The sequence below is a fragment of the Notechis scutatus genome, chromosome 3 (assembly GCF_049901735.1).
Source record: "Notechis scutatus isolate UNSWTSFEM ecotype Mainland chromosome 3, rNotScu1.2, whole genome shotgun sequence".
Classification (NCBI taxonomy): Eukaryota; Metazoa; Chordata; class Lepidosauria; order Squamata; family Elapidae; genus Notechis; species Notechis scutatus.
In genome coordinates, this window is record NC_142011.1 from 167,386,371 (window position 1) to 167,406,309 (window position 19,939).

At 38.6% G+C, this 19,939-nt stretch overlaps 1 protein-coding gene across 25 annotated transcripts in view; it reads left to right on the forward strand.

Moving 5' to 3' along the window:
• DTNA (dystrobrevin alpha) overlaps window positions 1–19,939 on the forward strand; it is a 188,657-nt gene that overhangs the window by 90,919 nt on the left and 77,799 nt on the right. For 24 of the 25 annotated variants that reach the window (XM_087961678.1, XM_087961689.1, XM_087961683.1 and 21 more), the window contains 2 exons: window positions 11,085–11,152; window positions 14,941–15,021. In XM_087961678.1, the coding sequence (XP_087817804.1) occupies window positions 11,086–11,152; window positions 14,941–15,021 (148 nt within the window). In that variant the 5' untranslated portion in view covers window position 11,085. Of the gene's footprint in view, window positions 1–4,550; window positions 4,650–11,084; window positions 11,153–14,940; window positions 15,022–19,939 lie in introns of all 25 variants that reach the window. The other variant, XM_087961680.1, reaches the window with a different exon arrangement.

The following is a 19,939-nucleotide window of genomic DNA, read 5'->3' on the forward strand; positions in this document are numbered from 1 at the left end:
TCTCTGCTGCCTCTTCAGGCACCCAAAAATGAATATTTTTATTTTATACTAGTTTTATAATAAACACTGCTCAGAAAACACATTTTTATATTTAAGTCTTTAAACAATGGAGGCTTAATCACCAACCTGAGGAATTGTGAATTCTTATACTACCAGCAGTAAAACATCTGAAAAGTTTTAGCACAGGCTTTGGAGGGGGAGGATTCTGGAAAAAATGTCATATTTTTTTAAAAAAATCACAGTTTGCTATAGACACTACAGAGTATTTCCCCCGTTCTCATTTTCATATAAATCTACTCATAAATTGCTGTGCGGATATACAGTGCTTGTCATTCCCAATTTTCTGTTTAAAGAGAGAATGATTTTCAGTATTGGTATCTTTCTTTCATTTTGTAAATTTATTAATACTGTTTGCCTATAGATTTCACCATCGTTATCAGATATAGCATTTACTGAAATGGGCAACCTGAATGACTGACTACATGATGGCCATTCAGTTAATTTCCTCTCTTTTCAAAACAACCTATCATTTCCAGTCCTGAATAATGTGACATAAAGGTACAGAAAAGTAAGCTGACATAATGATGCATGAACTTTCCCTGGAGTGATTGTACCACAGCTGTTGTGAGAGGACAAACAAAAATCTGTTATTTGCAAATACTATTTATTTAATTTCTGCACTGTACTCAAAAAAAGAAAGAGAGAAACACCATTGCCCTTTTCAATGTCTTGTGAAAGCTTTGATTCCTCCAATAGTGGGTAAGCCTGGCTTTTAAAGGTTGAAAGATGCAAGTTGGCACAACGTAGCATATATTAGTCACACTATCATTTTTGTTTTCTCCCAGCCCTGTTTGCTTCACATTGCATTCCAAAGAATGTTCTTGTAATGAACCTGAACATGAATAAAGCATTTATCTTCACATCATTAGAGTAGATGCACAGACAGCTGGGGGCAGCTTTGGAAGCTTTGGGAAACATACCGCTGCTTTAGCAATTCAAAGAGAGGTGGTTCTTGTAAGCCATTCATATGTTTTGCACAACTGTATTGCAAGGTATGTTCATGCCTAAGTACAATTTATACACATACAATTAAACTATAACAATATCCTTTTCTTATGAGAAATAATGTAGAATAGCCTATTGTTTAAAATAAAATACTGTACTAGGTGAGCCATGAAAAAGATCTCAAATTTTGCAAAGATAATATAAGTTTGCTACATTTAGCCAAGTCAACATCTCCCTCTCTCTTTCTCTGAACATATTTTTGTATTGTATGTTTCAAAGATAAACTATTATATCTTGTGAGCTTTCATGATTTATTTATTTAGATTCTTTTAATTCACTGACAGATACTGTAAGAATTTTTTGGCACATATAGAGTAGTGGAATTTGGCATAAAGAAATGTGCTATAGTAGCAACAAACCAGAAAAAAGTCATGAACACTAATGGAATTAAAATGCTGAATGGCCAAATCATTTGGACCCATCAGGATGTAGTCTAGAAATAACTGGGCATTTTACAGTTGGATAACCGGGTGTGTGTGAATTTTTATGTTGTCATTTTTAATGTGGTCAGCTGCCTGGAATGTGTGAGTAGAGCAGCCATATAAATTTGTTTAATAAAAATAAACATTAAGCATGGATTGGTTAAAAATGTGATTAGTAAAAAATATAACCAAAGAGTGAGAAAATGACTTAACAACAAAATGGAACAGTGGAAACATCAAGTCATTATTACCTGGGCCATACAAAGTACAGCTGGAATTATTAACTGGACGTAACATGAAATGGGCAGTTCATTATCAAAAAACAAGAAAACTCATAACTATTCACTATGCATTATATTTCTGTAGTAATATTGATAGATTATACCTGTACCCCAGAAATGGAGGCAGAGGTTTACTGTTGAACAGTTGAAAAACAATCATTGGCTAAATACGTAAAAGACAGTCAAGAAGTATTAATGCAAGTTAAAAAATGGAACTTACTAAATGGTACAGGAAACAAAACATTAACTTTGAAATAATGAAATAAAAACATGAACCAAATACTGGCAAGCATTACATAATTTCTTTAAAACAAAAGTAAAGAAAGTACTTTGTGGTATTTTCTTTCTGTGTTAAGTAAAGAAAGGTAAAACCTGGCAATGACTTACAATTGGAACATTAAGAAAAGGAGCTGAAGGCTTGATTTTAGCTGCTCAATAGCAAGCTTTTTGAAATAATTTAATCAAGGCCAGAATTGAAAAAATATCAAATGATTTAGAGTGCAGATCACATATTCAGCTCATACAAGATCACATAAACTGAGTATCGCCAACTATATAAAGATAGTCCTCAATTTATAATTACAATTGAGCCAAAAATTTCTGTTGGTAAGTGAGACATTTGTTAAGTGAGTCTTGCCCCATTTTATGACCTTTCTTGCCACAGTTCTTAAGTGAATCACTGCAGTTGATAAGTTAGTAACCTGATTGTTAAGTGAATCTGGCTTCCTCATTGACTTGGCTTGTCAAAAGGTTGCAAAAGGCGATCACATGATCTTGGGACAGAGCAATGGCCATAAGTATGAATCAGTTGCCAGGCATTTGAATTTTGATCACATGACCATGGGGATGCTTCAAAGGTTGTATCTGTGAAAAATGGTCATAAGTCACTTTTTTCACTGCTGTTGTAACTTTGAACAGTCACTAAAGAAAATGTAAGTTAAGTGGACCTGTAACATAGTCAATAATATTTCAATGGCTGATCGTTGAAAATCATTTTCTTCCAAGAGTTGAGAACTACAATACCTACCCCCTCACAGTAATACCAAGCTCAAAGGAAAAATAGTGGTGGGAGTATAGCAATTCACTTCTATATTATCAGCAAGTCATTCATTGTCTTTGTACTTTTATACAAAGGGATTACAATGCAGCAGAGGGCTAAACACTGCAATTTAATGTTGGTGATGGGGAAGAAATAATCTCTTCCATCAGAAATAATTGATTGTGTGGCAGGCAATTTGGGGATTTTCATTTCTGTGTTCTTAAAAACTGAGAGCATGAATAATTTGCTTCTTGCTTGCAATTCGCCAAGATCTGGGTGTCAGGATCTTCCATTCCTAAACTTCTCCCTTTGAGATTTCCTCTGACTCCCATAGAAGAAGATTTCTGGCAATCTATGCTCAATGGCAAAAGAAACATTGACCTGCAGCTGTTTCTTCTTTCTTTTTTTCCTGACAATATTAAGTGGATGCTACAGAAGGTGAAGGGAAAAGGCACAAAGTGTGCCCTCTGCTCAGTGAGCTCAGCTGCAGCTTACAGCTGCAGAATTAATTTGCCCTAGGATTTTGAGATAACATTGCCTGAATCTGAAGGTTTTGAGGACTGTGGCATATTTTGACAACATTCTCCATCAGTGGGAGAAGGCAAACTATGTATATCACTTAATTTGTCCATTTAGTGGTAATTCTGTGCACAATAATATTTGGAGGAGCCAATTGGATTTTCAATTTCCTTTAAAGAGAGACAAAATGAGATCCCTTCTTAAAGGATGCTGCCCTTTTATTGTGAACAACATTATCTATTTACTACATTCCAAAAATCTCCTTTGGCTATGATCTGTCCCTTACAATTAGATTATGTTGCTGCTGTGGTGGTGTCACATGTTGCCTTACATTTCTACTGCTTATATTTGTTATATGCTTCAAGTTGCATTCCTTCTTGGAATTCCTTCTGGGAAAAATAACAAAGGTTATAAATAAATATTTTTTTTTGACCTAGAAACTAACTGACTGATGATCAGTCTGTCTTCTTGTAGTAGTGGTGTTTACTGCTGACATTTTCATTTATATCGTTGCTAGATTTTGTTTGCAACCCTTGCAAGTGCCTTCTTGTTCAGTTTTAGCTTACAGCTTGCAGGATAGGTCAGCAATAAAAGCAGCTGGTCAGGAGACAAGGTATAGAATCCAGCTGAGTCCCCTGTTAAACTCAGTTTGCTTTATTTACTGTATAAAGTCAGTTGACTGAAGGTAGAGGTCTGAGTGTGATCTGCTTTGCATAGCATAATTGGGGCATTTCTGTGCTTGCCATCATTTTCATTCATCAACCCTTTCAAACCCCAGAAGCAGTTTGAAAATGATCTGTGATTGTCTTCATTTCTGCTGATTTGACATAAGCAAAAAGAATGAAAATCACTCCCCACTAAAAGTTGCTACAGAATAACAGAACACAATAATAGAGTTGGAAGGGATCTTGGAGAACTTCTAGCCCAACCTCTGCTTTGGCAGAAAACCATGTACCATTTCAGACAGGTGATTATATATATATATAAACACACACACACACACACACACACACACACACACACACATGCACACAAACACTTATTGACAGCCTGCACACCCTCTAGCCCAGTGCTAAATATAAGGGGTAATTTGACAAAAGCCTCGCTATCTAATGCAATGTCATGCAAGCACTTTTTAAAAACAACAACCATGGTTACTTTTCTTGTGAACTCATAAACTTTTCCCATTTCTTCTGTTTGTTTGCTTCCCCTCCCATCTGAAAGACAATTCTAAGATACATTTTAAAGGACATCCCTCCATTCCAAAAGGTTGGCAAGCAAATATGAAACAAGCAGAGAAAAAAACATTTTTTGTGTGCAAAAGTAAGCATTACTTTGATAAAATTTGTTCTCCTTCAACTGCACTTTGTACTGCTTATAGTAATAAGAGTTCATCAAAATGACCTTAGCAGGCAAGATTATTGTCTATTAATGCATTTTTGTGTGTATGCTAGCATCTCATTCCCATATGGTGTCTCTGTATAAATAAATGTTCTGCTTAATAATGCTGTTATCATTATGCCCTTTGTGCTATTGTAGAAATAATGTTGAATAATAAATAATCTGTCAAATCTTAATTAGATTAAAATTAATATACAAGATTCCTTTTTTCTTTTTGAATGCAGGGACAAGAAATTCAATGTGTTTCATTTTGCCTTCTATCATTTTAATTGCTTTTTCTTTGTTATAATTAGCACAGCACTTTAATATGCAAAGTTTTCTTTTCCCCAAATGTATTTTATGCACACATGCATGCATGTGCATATAAGTATATAGTAGTTCTAGGTTGGTTGATGCGGTTTTGATGGAACAGTTGTTGCTCAAGGCCAACTCAGAGCAGAGATACACTCTTAATTTTCCCTGTGCCAAGTACCAAATAGCAACCCACCTTGGAAGCATTGCCAGAAGTCCTAATTAATTTCTCTTCTACAACCAACAATGGCCTTTCTTCCTATACCAGTCCTTCAATGCAAATCCTATCCCTATGCTGGTATTAATTTGGAGGTGAAATAGGCACAGCATACAGTACACTTGGGCATACAGAGTCAGTAGCTCAACCCTGGTCCTTGAACTTCTTCCACTGTGGACAACAACCTGAGCAAGAGATAGTAGTAGTGTGAACTGTGCTGTTCTCACTGAACATGGTCAGAAAAGAAGCTATGATTAGTTCAGAAGAACCATGCAACTTAGGAAGCCACTAAAGGCCCTTCAGCCCTTACATATCAATTCTCTTGATCCAGTTTCTGAATTTGTGATTGAAGGTGCTAAATAGACTCAGATGGCTTCAAGACAAAGCTGGTCATGAAAAAACAACCAAGGATTCCAGGAATCTTATTTATTGTTGAAGGTATATTAACAGAATCTTTAAAGTCTGTTCCAAATTTTCCCTAACTCTTTTTGAATGACAATAAGATAAAGGTTGGGGTATCCTAAGTCAATATCATTTTCTATTTTCCCGCAACTAAGCAACCTCTCCCACATTTTTTTCAAGGTCAAAGCTAAATTCTTCTACACATTTTTCTTATGTACAGTATAGTCATGAAAGGGTTATCCCACTCCATCATCCTTATGTTTCAGATCTGAGCTTAATTCCCCTGATTACTAAGAATAAGAAAAATATTTCAGGAATCCAATTTATATCTTATTTAATAGCTTTTGGCCCTAATGCAAGGTATAACACTGTCCATTGTTCACTAACCTGATGCCCACTATATATTCCATGAATCATAGTCTGAACAGCATAGCTATTGGCCTTGTTTTCTGGGAATAATGAAAGTTGAAGTCTAGCACATCTAGATGAGGTGAAGTTAGCAGAATATTTACTTCAGGATCTGGAGTGGTAGGTTACACTTAATGAACTGAAAACTGGAAGCAAATCAATAATTCATCTCAGGCTGTCCAAGGAAATTAAGAATGGCGGCACCATTAGAACAGATTGTTTTCCTAATATTTTAATATCTGTTCCATAATACAAACTACAAAGTAGGGTTCATGAGGTAGAGAAAATCAGATACTGAGCAGACAGTACTCAATGGGTTCCATGTTGCACTGGTTAATACATCCAGACAGTTAAGTTCATGAAAATCCTATTATCAAGAATGAGACAGCAGCAAGAAAAAATGTAATTGAATGTTGCTGTAGCATTAGTCTTCAGTTAACTGAAAAATTTTATGATCCTGCCTCTAGAGTTTATACCTAGAGCCAGACCATAATTTTTCAAAGATAAATTAGGTAATCAGAAGAGCTGTTTAGAAATGGGGAGTTATTTTCAAAGAAGCTTAATTTTTCCCCAAGAAGCCTTTTTCTTTGATGAAATACCCCAGCAGTCACACTAAATCATCATGGATGCGTAGATTTATGAACTCAGCAGCCTTTATATTTGAGTTAGCCAATAGCATCCTGGTGTAGCCAAAGAGGCAATGGTGATACTGAGGGATTTGGGTTCAAGGCTTCTTTTTCAGATGAAAACTTTTCTAAATCTGCATTAAATGCCCATCTTTTGAGCTAACAGAATCTTATAAAGCAAGGTCTACATTTTGATTCCCATACAACCCTTACCTGATCAGGGGTGTCAAACTCAATTTCATTGAGGGCTGCATCAGGGTTGTGTTTGACCTTGGAGGGCGGGGGGGGGGGGCATGACAAGGGGCCTGGCCAGCTCAATGTCACTCATGTTGGGGGCGCCTGTGGTGACCTGAGTGCTCTGCCAGTGAAACAACCTCACAAGCTCCATTTTCGGCTGTGCCGGCCTTCTGTAACCTGTTGTGGTTAGCTGGCAGCAGGTGCGGATGGCTGAGGAGAGCGAGGACTCAGATAAGGGGCCAGGACCATTAGGGAGTGGACTGCTGCCTTCAGAGATTGTGGGGGCTGGCAGCAGCAATGAGGAGGTTCCGAGGAGCCTGTGCCAAGTGTGCATGCGCGAAGGATTGCTCGCAGGAAACAGCAGTTAAAACAGCATGGGCGACTTGGGAGTAAGGCTGCAAGGTAATGGCCCCTCCTTCAAGAAGATAAAAGCCACCTGTGAAGCGAACGTTCTTTGCAGGAAGCAAAAATGTTTTGAAACTCAACCTCATGGACATTACAGTATTTTAAGTTGGTATTTGAAGACTCTTGTGTTGTGAAATATTTCTTATCTGTGATTCTTGGCAGTCTCACACAGTTTTGACGATGTTTGTGCTTATCAAAGTTAATTAGTTTGCAGCAGCCTTTTAACTGGGGATTCGTAAGACTCATTAAAAAAGGTTTCTGTTTCCTTTAGTTATTGTTTGTTTTATTGGAAAAGGGACATAACCCTCTGCCAGCGAAATTGGAGCTTGGGAGGGCTGCAGATGGCCTTTCCGACCTCCCTTTTCACTGGCAGAGGCACCACGGGCCAATCCTTTGCTGTTTTCAGGGCAGCCCCATGGGCCAGATGCAAGCACCCCGTGGGCCGGATCCAGCCCCCAGACCTTGAGTTTGATACCCCTGATATAAATGCTGTGAACAATCTCAGACATGTGCCAAGAACTTGGCCCACCATTAGTTGTGGGGGGGAAATCAATGTTTGGATTAAGCCATTAAATGCAAAGTTGAAATCTTGAAATCCTTTTTACTAAGTAGAAGTGCTGTGTCCATCTTGGTAATGTGGCCCAGCTGCATGAATTGTCTTCAAGAAAAAGGAATGAATGTAGGAAAAAGAATGGAACGGTCCTGTTCAATCTCTGCTGCCACTAAAAAACAAAAGTTTTAAAAATACATTTCCACAAGTCTCACAAGGACCTGTATCTGTAAATCAGGGCTGTCAAACTCCTGGCCCACAGGCCGGATGTGTCACACGCTGGCCACGCCCACACCTAGTTTAGCAAAGGGGGAAAAGTCCCAATATTTCACGTGACACTGCTGTGACGACGTGACTTTGACACGCCTGCTCTAAATGCATCTCAGTGAACAATATCTTTGGCATTTCTTACCCAAATGAAGGGAAATTGATCCTGACGCTTTGCTTTTGAACTATAGAGAAAGGGCATAAGCTATATCACATAAAACATCAGAAAAAGCTGAATTGCACAATATTAAAAATGTCAAAATAATGAATAATGGCATATTGTTTCTTGGAAAGGTTTGCATAGTTTTTCATGTTTCCATGCCTGCTTTTAAAAATATTTAGAAATGAAAACACAGCTTGCCTGTGTAATAAAAAAAATAGAAATATATCTTTGCATATTAAAATGACTGCTTCTGTGGGTACTTCTCTTTGTAGGTGTACCACCCCTTTCCAAAAATTCAACAAACTGTAAGGGGTCCATATCATCTATGGACTGTGGTGTAATGATTGATCCCCTAGGCAGGATCAGGAAAACATGTTCAAATTCATCTTCAACCATGGAAGCTTACTGAATAACTTTAGGCCAGTCATTTGTTTGTTTTTTAACAGTTGAGGTTATCTAGAAGTGTTATTATCTGTCTCATTGTTTTCAGAAGCCGCCATTTTGTTTCGATCTAAGTACCTGAGTTTGTTACTTGACGGAATGATACATGGCATTTACTTCTTCAGATAATTTAAATTATTGTTTCAATTCTCAGAAGAAACCATTAAATATCTATAAGAGAAGGTAACAATAACTCCATTAACAAACTGTTTCACTTCAAAAAATACCCTCACCTCTTCTAGAGCGATTCTGGAAATACTGATACAATTGCTTTGTTGCTTTAAAACAAGGTTAATTTGTATTGCATTTGTATCATATTGGAAACATGTTAGCTGGACTTTAAGGATGGAACCAATATAGTCTATCTTCTTGTGTGAGGTCCTTTTACTGGAGATTCTCTTGGCAGTGATAATAGATGACCTTCATGATTGTGGTGTCCTTACATGATTTTTAACGTATTATAAATGAAAAAACAATTTTCACCTCTTTCTAATCTGCTATACTGTTTCTTCTTAAATACAGCCCAATGTAAGATTTTCAGAGTCTTCATATTTATTCTTTTTATAGTGGATTATCCAAATCCTATTCCCATTTCATGAGCTGTTATAATAGTAGCCATAAAGAGTTTATCCCCTCAGATTGCCATACTACATAGCTAGTTTAAAGCATGTTGACATAAAGTTTCTGTTGTCACAAGAATTCATTGTACTTGCCTATTTTGGAAGGCTGATCTGTAGGAAATCCAGCTATTTTGAAGGAATATAATTGATGTCCAATATTACTAAATCTTTAAATATTGTTATATTACTGTTGTAATGTTGGTTAACTTGGTTAATTATTCTGACCATGATGGTATACTTACAGTTGCCAGAACGTATTAATTTAATAAATAAAAATTGACAGTGTGTGAATTATTATATATGTCTTTTTGTCTAATATAGATATTTGGAATGTTACAGAGAAATTTGTGTACTACATTCCACTATTTCACAACAGCTGAAGAAGGCTGAAGCCAAAATAAATATTTTTCTGTTTCTGGTTTCTGTTGTATTAATCAGTCTTGGATGCATGGATGAAGGGTTTGTGTGTATATAAATAGACACATATTATTGTAGACTCATAATGTATTATATTGTCCAAACCTGTTGCTTCAAAAAAGAAAAGTACATGATTTCCAGATCTCCAATATAATATTATTTTATCTGATGTTAAAATCAGTGTTAGCTTTGAAAATTGGGCCAGCTTTTCTCTACTCTTGCTGATCACCTTTAAAATTGCTTTTAATTCTACTAGAGGAAAAAATTGCTAATCTATACGAATTTTTATATTATTAAGAAAAAATATTAATAGACTCTGGAGGAAGTTTAAATCAGAAAAATAATATGGGCCAACAGTTAAAATGTTTCTCACACAAGAAGCCCCAACAGGAGCAATAAAGTAAAATAAACATAATTTGATTATGGATCAGATTCTAACATTTAATTTGTTTCATTATTTATAGTGAAATAAAAAGAAAAAAACTTTTTATCAATAGAAATAATGATTGCCATCATCAATAGAGTTTAATCAAAGAAATATTTTTTTAAAAATCCCTTCTCCTTGCAAGGCAAAAACTGAACACACAGCTATTGAATTATCACACTTAATGTAAATTAGCAGCTCTTTTTTCCCTTCCGCACGCTATATACTTCTTCTACATGTAGAACAGACAGATGCTACTAGAACTTTTCAATTATAAGATGAAAAAACACAGAACAATTTTCTGATGTTATCCAAAATTGGTGTTAAATGTACTGTATAAACTGGAAAAAAACCTGCTGGTAGATAAATGTTGATTGTTAAAAGAAATGCAGAAAGGGAATCAGACTGAAATTTATAATTTGAAGTTTATAATCTATTATGGGAAGGTATGGATTTTTCCTCCATAAGATACTCTAAACTAAATTGAACTGAAATTAAACGGAAACTGAGCTATATGTTCTTCCTTTTGTTTTCCAATGGTGAATACATTTCTATATAATTTTGTCTAAAAGTTTCAAAGGGCTTTAAACATTATGACTGGTTGCACAGTCAGCCACATATTTAGACTCCCGCATTTCCAGACTATATTAACATCCATAATAACACTTTTATTTGATGCCATATATATTTATTTTGTATTGTTTTAATAATTTTAATGGTCTTTATGTTTCATGTTGTATGCTCTCTAGTCATTTGTTGAGACGGGAGGCTATAGAAATAAAAAAATAAAGATTGAATATAGAATTGGAAAAATAGTGTCCTGGAATTATATTTTATGTCCTTAGTTTGTAAATGGTTTTGAAGATATGTTTAATATTCTTTTGCTTAGAATGATTGAAGATTGTGGGAAAAGAGGCGCTACCATGGCAGAAAGGAGGCAGCTGTTTGCAGAAATGCGTAAGTTCTATGGCATGTTATATTTTGTTCTGTTGTTTTTCCGACAGATGTTAAATTTCTTGCAAAAGGCCAACAAGAGTATACCCGTGGTAAAAATTACATGGATTATGCTCTGGGCTATAGGCAGTTTGTTCTACAAAGTAAGAATTTTCAACACAAAACAGTAGCAAGAAACTACATTTAATTGACAAAGTGCTGCTTTTTAATTATTTCAATGCAGACCTAGGGATGAATATCTCTAGTATTCTTTTTTTGGGAGAAAAGGAATGTGAACAGTCAAAGACATTGTTTCTCACCAGTAACCATACTGAAACTCAAATATATTTTGTCACTGTAATTCCATTTTCTTCACTGGATGCTGACCCAATTTGTTGGCACTGAATTTTCCCCAAATGCTGAATAAACAAAGTTAAAGGCTGTTCTAATTCTGTATAAACTCATGTGCACCTTGTTCTATGTAATCTATGTAATTTGTTCTGGATTGTTCAACCCCAAGAAATGCAATGTTTTTCTGAGTTTCCTAAATCACATTTTTACTTTCATAATTTTGAATATGTTTAAAGGTTTGCCAGAATACAAATGTTGTTTGGCATTTTATTTTGTGGGTAGAATTAAAACAGTATAACGTTGACATTAATATTAAAACTGTGCAATGCTTTAGGCTGAAAAGCAACAAAAGGTTTTTGAACTATAAGGAGTCATACATGTAGCAGCTGTCTGCAGTTTTTAACCTGAATGTGTCTTTTCTTGGAATCGTGGTGCCAGTGAAGGACATCTATGCAATAGCAGAATAAATATGCAGACAAATGCCACACACTCCAAAGCAGCAGTCGCCAACCGGTGGGCCGCGGCCCACTGGTGGGCTATGACAAAATTCTGGTGGGCCACAGAGAAATCTCACCCCCAGAGCACCCCCCCAAAGCAATTAATCCAGGCTGCGCAGAAACAGAAGGCTGCTGAGCCCACATGGCCAGCGGTAACCCTCCCCGCCCACTCACTCCTTACCCAGTGAACGTCTGCTAAGTTGCTATTTTTCCTTTTTCCGACCATCATCTGTTCTGCTGTGCCAGGAGATTTAGATTTGCTAGGAAGCAGGAAATGGTTGGATTTCTTGCTTTCTAGCTAAACACAGCCGAACCTCCCTTAGGACTGAAGGTTTGCTTGCAAGCAAATTCAGTGCAGACTCATGGCAAATTTGAGAGACTGAGCTAGCTGATGGCAGATAGATAGATCACTGAATGATTCTGTGAGCAACTCAATCTGCCTGCTTTGCCTGATTTTGGGTAAAAGTTGCTTTTTTAATAAAAAATTCAATATTTATATAAATATTTATAATATTTACATACAAGCCATGCCCAGCCAGTCACATGACCACCAAGCCACATCCGCAAATTAGGCCACACCCACAGAACCATTTAGTGGTCCCTGGGATCTAAAATTATGAGTTTGGTGGTCCCTGAGGTCCAAATGGTTGGTGACCCCTGCTCCAAAGGACCTCTTTGCCTTCAGATTTAGTGTGCTGTGCACACTAATTAAGATACTTCAACTTGCAGTTGAGTTGGATCCTTCACAATGCACCTTTAGCTAACTAAAGCCATCTAAATATTTTAGACTTCTGGTCTCATCAGCCACAAGCAAAGTCCAAATAAAATAGTATTATAATATATAAAGCATACCTATATATAGATTCAAAGCTATATCACTTTTTTTGCAGATGCACTTCAACTGTATCTTAAGACTTATCAATGTGACGGATTGCTTCTTCAAACAAATCTTGAAGCTCTGTATCACTATTACTTAGTCCCATTATTAATGACCCAATTAACACTTGAAGAATTATTATTATTATGGAAGTCCACCAAAAAAACTCAATCCTTTAAAAAAAATTAATGTATTGTCTTCATTGGGGAATGAAACAGAACTGTGTTAAAACAAAATTTTAAAAATCCCAGAAATATTTTAAAAAGCAAAAAGCAAACTTAGTAACATTCAATATATTAACATGGCATTTTAAAAAGAAAAAAAAACTGGGGATCACTGAAATGGCCTCTTATGTGTTTGACAACATGACCAGTGATTAAAGTAAATTCCCAGGATGAAACACCAAATAGTTTAGGACAATCTGCCAGCCACAGATTGGATTGAAACAGTTAGTTGATAAAAGAAACTTGTGTAGAATATTTGGCAGATAAAAGGGAAAAAATAAGTAAAAGTTTTGTTAGTGGCAATGAAGAGTGGGGAAAAAAACCCTGTTTTCTTTCCTCCCAATATGGAAGTTAAATAGAGGACCATCAACATGCCTCCTCTGTGTTCTAGTTATAATACCAAAACAGATTCCCAGAATTCCTCAGCGAGCCATGTTGCAGGTTGGATACCATGCTGGCTGGCTGAGGAATTCTGGGAGTTGAAGCCCATAAGTTGCAAAGATTGGAGACCTCTGTCTTAGACCAACCCTAATCTTTTAAATAAAATCATCTTGCTAATGGGGTAACCGAAGAAATGCTCCCATTTTGCTAACTAAATTTCATTATTTTATCATAATTAAAACATGTCTTTATATTCTGAAAACAGTAAACAGTATCTTTGAATAATAAGACTGAAGCTGATTGATTTTACCTTGGAGAATTATCTTAGCCTAGTTGTAATAAAAAAAACAGATTTGTGATTGCCAGTATAGCACTGTTGGTTTTTGTTATCTTTTTCCTGCCTTTTTGTCAGAGACCCCCAGATTAAGATACCCTTTGTTCCAACATTGCAAATAGACTGGATGAATTAGAACATAGTAAGTGTTCAGGCAACGAATCCTCTTACAATCTGTATCGTCCAATGAATGTCATAAACAAATTTATCCAAGGACCGTAAGTAGGTCATATCTGGTTTAAAGATAACATATCAGCTTCAGTCAAGCAAAGATACTGACTCACCCTTGATGCTAGCATATACAACTGATTGCTTTTCTAGCTTGGTTTACATAAATCAAGAAAAGGCAATTCATTGTCAATAGCAGAAGCCATTTTTGATGCTTCCCAAAATATTTACCAAATTCTTTGGCAGAGTGAACCACAAAATTATGACAGTATAATTTCCTGCTAATACTAGGAAGATAATTAAAGGAACAAGCATTTTCTCTGTGTCCATTACTGATAAAAATTAACTTTCCAAATACCTAGAAACAAAAAAAAAGTCTTCAAAAGCCTGGCACTTGGGTAATGGTGTAATATCCCTGTCTTAGCTCGTAGTTACTAAAAATAATAATAACTGTTGCCATTGGTTGCAGAAAGATAATCTTTTCCTGTCATAATCAATAGATTAAACTTCCACTGAAATGTTTGTGTGTGTTTATTGAACTCAATTTGCCATGCTTTCTCCTCCTTCATGAGGACCTCTGGCAATCAGTCAATCAATCAATCAATCAATCAATCAGTCAGTCAGTCAATAAAATAAAACCCTGTAGGAAATGTCCATGAAGTCACCAAGAGTTCAGTTCAAAAGAACTTTTTATGTGAACTAAACTGTTAATTTTAAGAACTTTCCCTGTATTGGAACTCAGCTTTTTGGTATTTGCTTTATATTTTTTGCTTGTGGTTTGATCATATTGGGAGTCAAGAAACATATTTATTTAATAAAACTATATTGAAACTTCCCCTTTGGTAAACATTTTACCCCAAATTAACTGTGGGGTAATAAAAGGCTCTAAAATATCGTAGAGAAAGCTTATGTGAGTATTGTTGGGTGAGATTTAGGCACAGAGCACATATATCTTAGCACATATACTTCTCCACCATTAGGGGCTCAAGATCTGGATCGTATCCGTTTGTCCACCTACCGAACAGCATGTAAGCTTAGATTTGTGCAGAAAAAATGCAACTGTAAGTATATCACTGATCAATTTGTATAATCTTCACTAGTCTATTATTGTGAAATTGTGCATGTATATCTGTTAGGAATTAATTTTAATAAACATTCAGAAAATGCAAATAACAACAGCTAACTCTTTAGAAGAACAAGGTACTTCACAACTCTTTATATATGCATATAAATTATATTATATATGCATTAAAACATCTAAACCTACATGTTTGGATGCAGATTTTAAGAGGATAGAATTTAAAAATTGCTGAGTTAAAATTCCAAGGGAAACTATAGCAAACAGCTTTCCTATCAAAATTTTGCTGCTTAATTCTATTGTGTTTGTTTATTTTATTGGGTATTATCTTTTATACTTTGGTGTAACTTAACTTTTAAACACCTGCAATAATAACATATTAATTTTTGCTTTTAAAAAATTCACTTTTGGAATGGTAAACAAATTGCACATTTTTACTTATAAAGAATGAATTATATAAGCTATTCCCAAGGTGGGATCCGACAGGGTTAACTACCGGTTCGGTGATTTACAAGGTTCGGTGATTTACGATGTGCTTCCCTGCAAATCGTCATCAGCACGCTGCGTGCAGAGAAGCAGCCTTTCAAAAAGCACTTTTTTCCTGCTTTTTAAACTGCACCTGAAATTGAAAAAGCAGGAAATAAAGGTCAGGTAAGAGTCCGGGTGAGCGGGTGGGGAAAAACATCAGCAGACCTAGAACCGGTTCTAGGTCTGCTGCTCTTCAGAGCTACCGGTTCTACAGAGGTGGACAGAACCGGTAGAAACCCACCCTTGGCTATTCCTGAGAATGTGATATGCTTTTCAAATGATCAGTATTATACAATTATTTGACAATATCTATTAGCATTTTTCATGCTTACAGGAATCAAATATTGTAGCATTCAATAGCAGTTAAAAGATATATATGGGAGTTTATGTGGGAAGGATTCTTTCTTTGGCTCTGCTGCCCAGGTGGATCCTTCATTGTTTACTATTTGTAGAAATTCGAGTTCAATGATTATTTTTCTGCCTGAGTCACTAATTAAGAGATATGCAGCTTTCATAGCTTAGTGGGTATTTAAAAACAGAAGAAATGAAGCCTTTTCTATTCATGAGAACTAATACATGTAGAATCTGCTCAGTGTCTCTCCTGCTATTCATCTCTCCATTTGTGTTGGTAGAATATCATATATTAGTTTTCACCAAGCATGGGCAATCTGTGTTCCATGTAAGCCTTGGTTGCAAAAATAATATGGCTTTTAGAACAGCAACTAATCCCTGTTTGCATTTCCCATTGGATGGCTGGTAAAGATAACTAGTTATTGTTTCCTACAAATTTGGAAATCAGAGTATAATAAGTTTAAAACTGATGGGATGACAAAAATGGAATTAAATTTGTATGTGACCCATGAAGAACCAATGCATTTAAAGCTCTACCTTCTTAATCAAATAAATAGAAGAAATATAAGTAATACTATGACATCCCTTCTCCTTTGTTCTAATTGTCTGCCTAAGGACCTTGTCTCCTTCAGTGGCAATATTAAACTTGTTTTAATTCATCCCAGTCATCCTCCAACTTTGCCCTTAATTTCCTTCTTGATTTTTACCATTCCTTTCCTTCTTCTCTTCTACTATTCTAATCTTGCCTAATCCTTCTATGTGACCCATTTTCCCACGAGCTGCTCAGAGCATCCAGTAGTGGGAGGTGCTTCAGTCTCTGCTTATCTAGGCCGGGCTTAATTTGCAGAACGTTCCTCCTCCTCCTCCATGGGACTCCTCCCCAGCGTTCCCCAGTTTTGGCCCAGCCTCGTGAGAGATAGGCAGTGCTTCTCGTTAATTCTTGGCCGAAACAGGAGAATTCTCTTTAAGGTTTGCAGATAGTCAATTGTTCTTTTCTTACCGACACTGCCCTTGCCATCTGGCCGTTGGGCATCGCAGAAAGCTCTCCTAAGCTCAGGGAGGCTTCGATTTCATTTCGCCCCCCCCCCCAACCGCTAGCCCTTACCCATGCCATTACGATTGTCGAGCTGCTTTATCATTTAAATGGCGAGGGTTTTTTTTCTCTTGCTCTCCCTGAGTCGTATCGCAGTTTCTCTTTTCCCCCAAGAATGCCGTTTAGGGGTGGAGGTGTAATTCCCTTGTTATTTCACCCCTCCCCGCCGGTTTAGCCCTAAGGGAAGGCTGTTGGAGCTTATCTCTTTTTGTCAGCGGGAGATTGCTGCTGGTGCGTGCGCCACAAATAACTTCCGGTTGCCTTTTTTTTTTTTTACTGTCAAGGGACCACGTGGCCGCATTGAGTGCTAATTCAATAGACTGTGTGAGGTAATCCTTATTCCAGATTGAAGGGGTTTTTTACACAAAATACCCCAAGGAATCATTACAACCTCGTTTCCAATATATTCAAGGCTTTTGTTAATTCGTGTTGTTGGCTCAACCCTCACAGTTCTTCCTATCCAGCGGCACAACAGCGAGCACCTAGGCCAGTGTCCACCTGTGCAGGCAAGCTGTTGAAGGCCTGTGAGTGATTATTTAGCCTGCTAGGCATTCTCAATTTGGCTGATTGGGACATCCAAATTTGATATATATTTGCATACCCATACACTCTGATAATATTAATCATACCAATATAATAATACTGGCAATTTCATCATAATAATAAATTACCGTGTTTCTCCAACAATACGGCCTCCACCAATAGGAAGCCCCACCATGTTTTATTGGCATAAAATCAAATTAAGCCCCTCCCCCCAAATTAAGCCCCATATTAAACATGCAAAATGGGGGGAGCGGGGGGCTTTCCGTTAGTACTTTTGTTGCATGCCCGGATATGGTGCTGCCTGCGTTGGTGGGGCACTTCATATCGGGAGACCTTCCACCGTTGCTTCTCCTTCTCCCTTGCTGCCCCTTCTCCCTTGCTGCCGCGGCGTTTGGCGCAGCCACGTGTGGCCAGTCAGGGCTCCTCCCTGCAACCGGAGCCCTGAGGAGACACTTGGCTTCAGGCGCTCCTGTCTTCCCTTTGCTTTCAAGGTAAAGCGGATTATTTTACAAAGCCTCCCCTGCCCGAGAGGGCAGCCCAACCCCACGTGGGGAGGCTAATTTCCCGGGCCTCTTCCGTTCCTCCCCGACCTCCCTACGCTGCGCGCCTCTGACGCGCCGCTCCCTTCAGCCCAGCGAGCTCTTCCACCTCAAAGAAAGGCCAGGCGGGCGGCTGCGGGCAGCAGCAGCGGGTCTGAGCCGCTCGCAGCGAAACAGCCACCACCCGTAGCCCGACGCGGGAGAACGAGCGAGGTTAGCGCCCGCCAGCCTGGGCGAGATTTGGGAACGAGGGGCAGGAGGAGGCACGCACACACCCGCGGCTCACTTTCCCAGCTTTGCCCAGCCCTTACGGCTCTGGCGCGGCCCTGGTGGGCAGCGAGCGCCCCCGGATCCTCCGCTCATCCTGCCAGGGCTGCGCCAGAGCCGTAAGGGCTGGGCAAAGCTGGGAAAGTGAGCCGCGGGTATGTGCGTGCCTCCTCCTGCCCCTCGTTCCCAAATCTCGCCCGGGCTGGCGGGCTAACTCGCTCGTTCTCCCGCGTCGGGCCACGGTGGTGGTGGCTGTTTCCGCTGCGGCGGCTCAGACTCCGCTGCTGCTGCTCCGCAGCCGCCCGCCTGGCCTTTCTTTGAGGTGGAAGAGCTCGCTGGGCTGAAGGGAGTGGCGCGTCAGAGGCGCGCAGCGTAGGGAGGTCGGAGGAACGGAAGAGGCCCGGGAAATTAGCCTCCCCACGTGGGATTGGGCTGCCCTCTCGGGCAGGGGAGGCTTTGTAAAATAATTCGCTTACCTTTGAAAGCAAAGGGAAGACGGGAGCGCCTGAAGCCAAGTGTCTCCTCAGGGCTCCGGTTGCAGGGAGGAGCCCTGACTGGCTGCACGTGGCTGCGCCAAACGCCGCGGCAGCAAGGGAGAAGGGAAAGCAACGGTGGCCCAACCCGAAGGTCTCCCGAATATCCAAGCTGTCGCCGCCGCCCACCCACCCGAGGATGCAAGGGGAGAATTAAGTCACCCCGAAAAGACGTCCTAGCCGTTTTTCGGGGTCAAAAAAAAATAAGGCCCGGCCTTATTATGTGAGAAACACGGTATTTGTTGAGATACAACTCAATTTTGAAGCAGATATCCATATTTAAAATAAAACAAAAAAAATATGGGGGATTTGATTTCAGGGCACTGTCAGCCTCAAGAGATAATCATCCCTACCTATCAAGATATCTTCGGCCCCTAATTATGACTTATTTGTTGCTATGCTCTTTACTTCTCTTTCGGCTGGCATGAAACGGTGGGAGGGGGGAATCTTGGAGGGGAAGAAGGAAGGAGGTGTTTTGCATTCCTTTGCTGGGTAAAGAAAGGGAGAGGGGATTCTTTGTGGTAACTTTCCATTTCTTACTAACCTCTGTCCTTTTTTCTGTGCAACTGCAAACTTTTATCAAAATATGTCAAGGTCACTGACAGTAGCCTCATCATCACCTAGAGATGACCACATGATCCTATTCAGAAGTTTTAATTGGAAGAATCATTTGATCTCTGGAGGGGGGGAGCAATTCTATCCCTTTGTATATGCATTTTACCCGCCAATAATTTAGTTTCGGAATTGATTCTGTTTGCTACCATTCATTTCCCAGTAAAAGATAAATTCTGCTCTACATCATGGAGTCTGAGTATTTCTTTCTTGGGATTTAGAAGGAGCACAGTCTGACATTATTCCGAAACTCCTTTACATCAACCCACCCGGAGAAGACAGCAACTTTTCTTCCGAGGGGTTTCATCTCATGTCGTCTCCAGCCAGCGATGAAGAGGACCAGGGAGCTGTGGGGGGCAGCCCTTGCTGCTGCCAGAGATGCCGGCTGCTGATTTACTGGCCGACCTGACTCTGGAAGAAACCCCAGCTGAGATG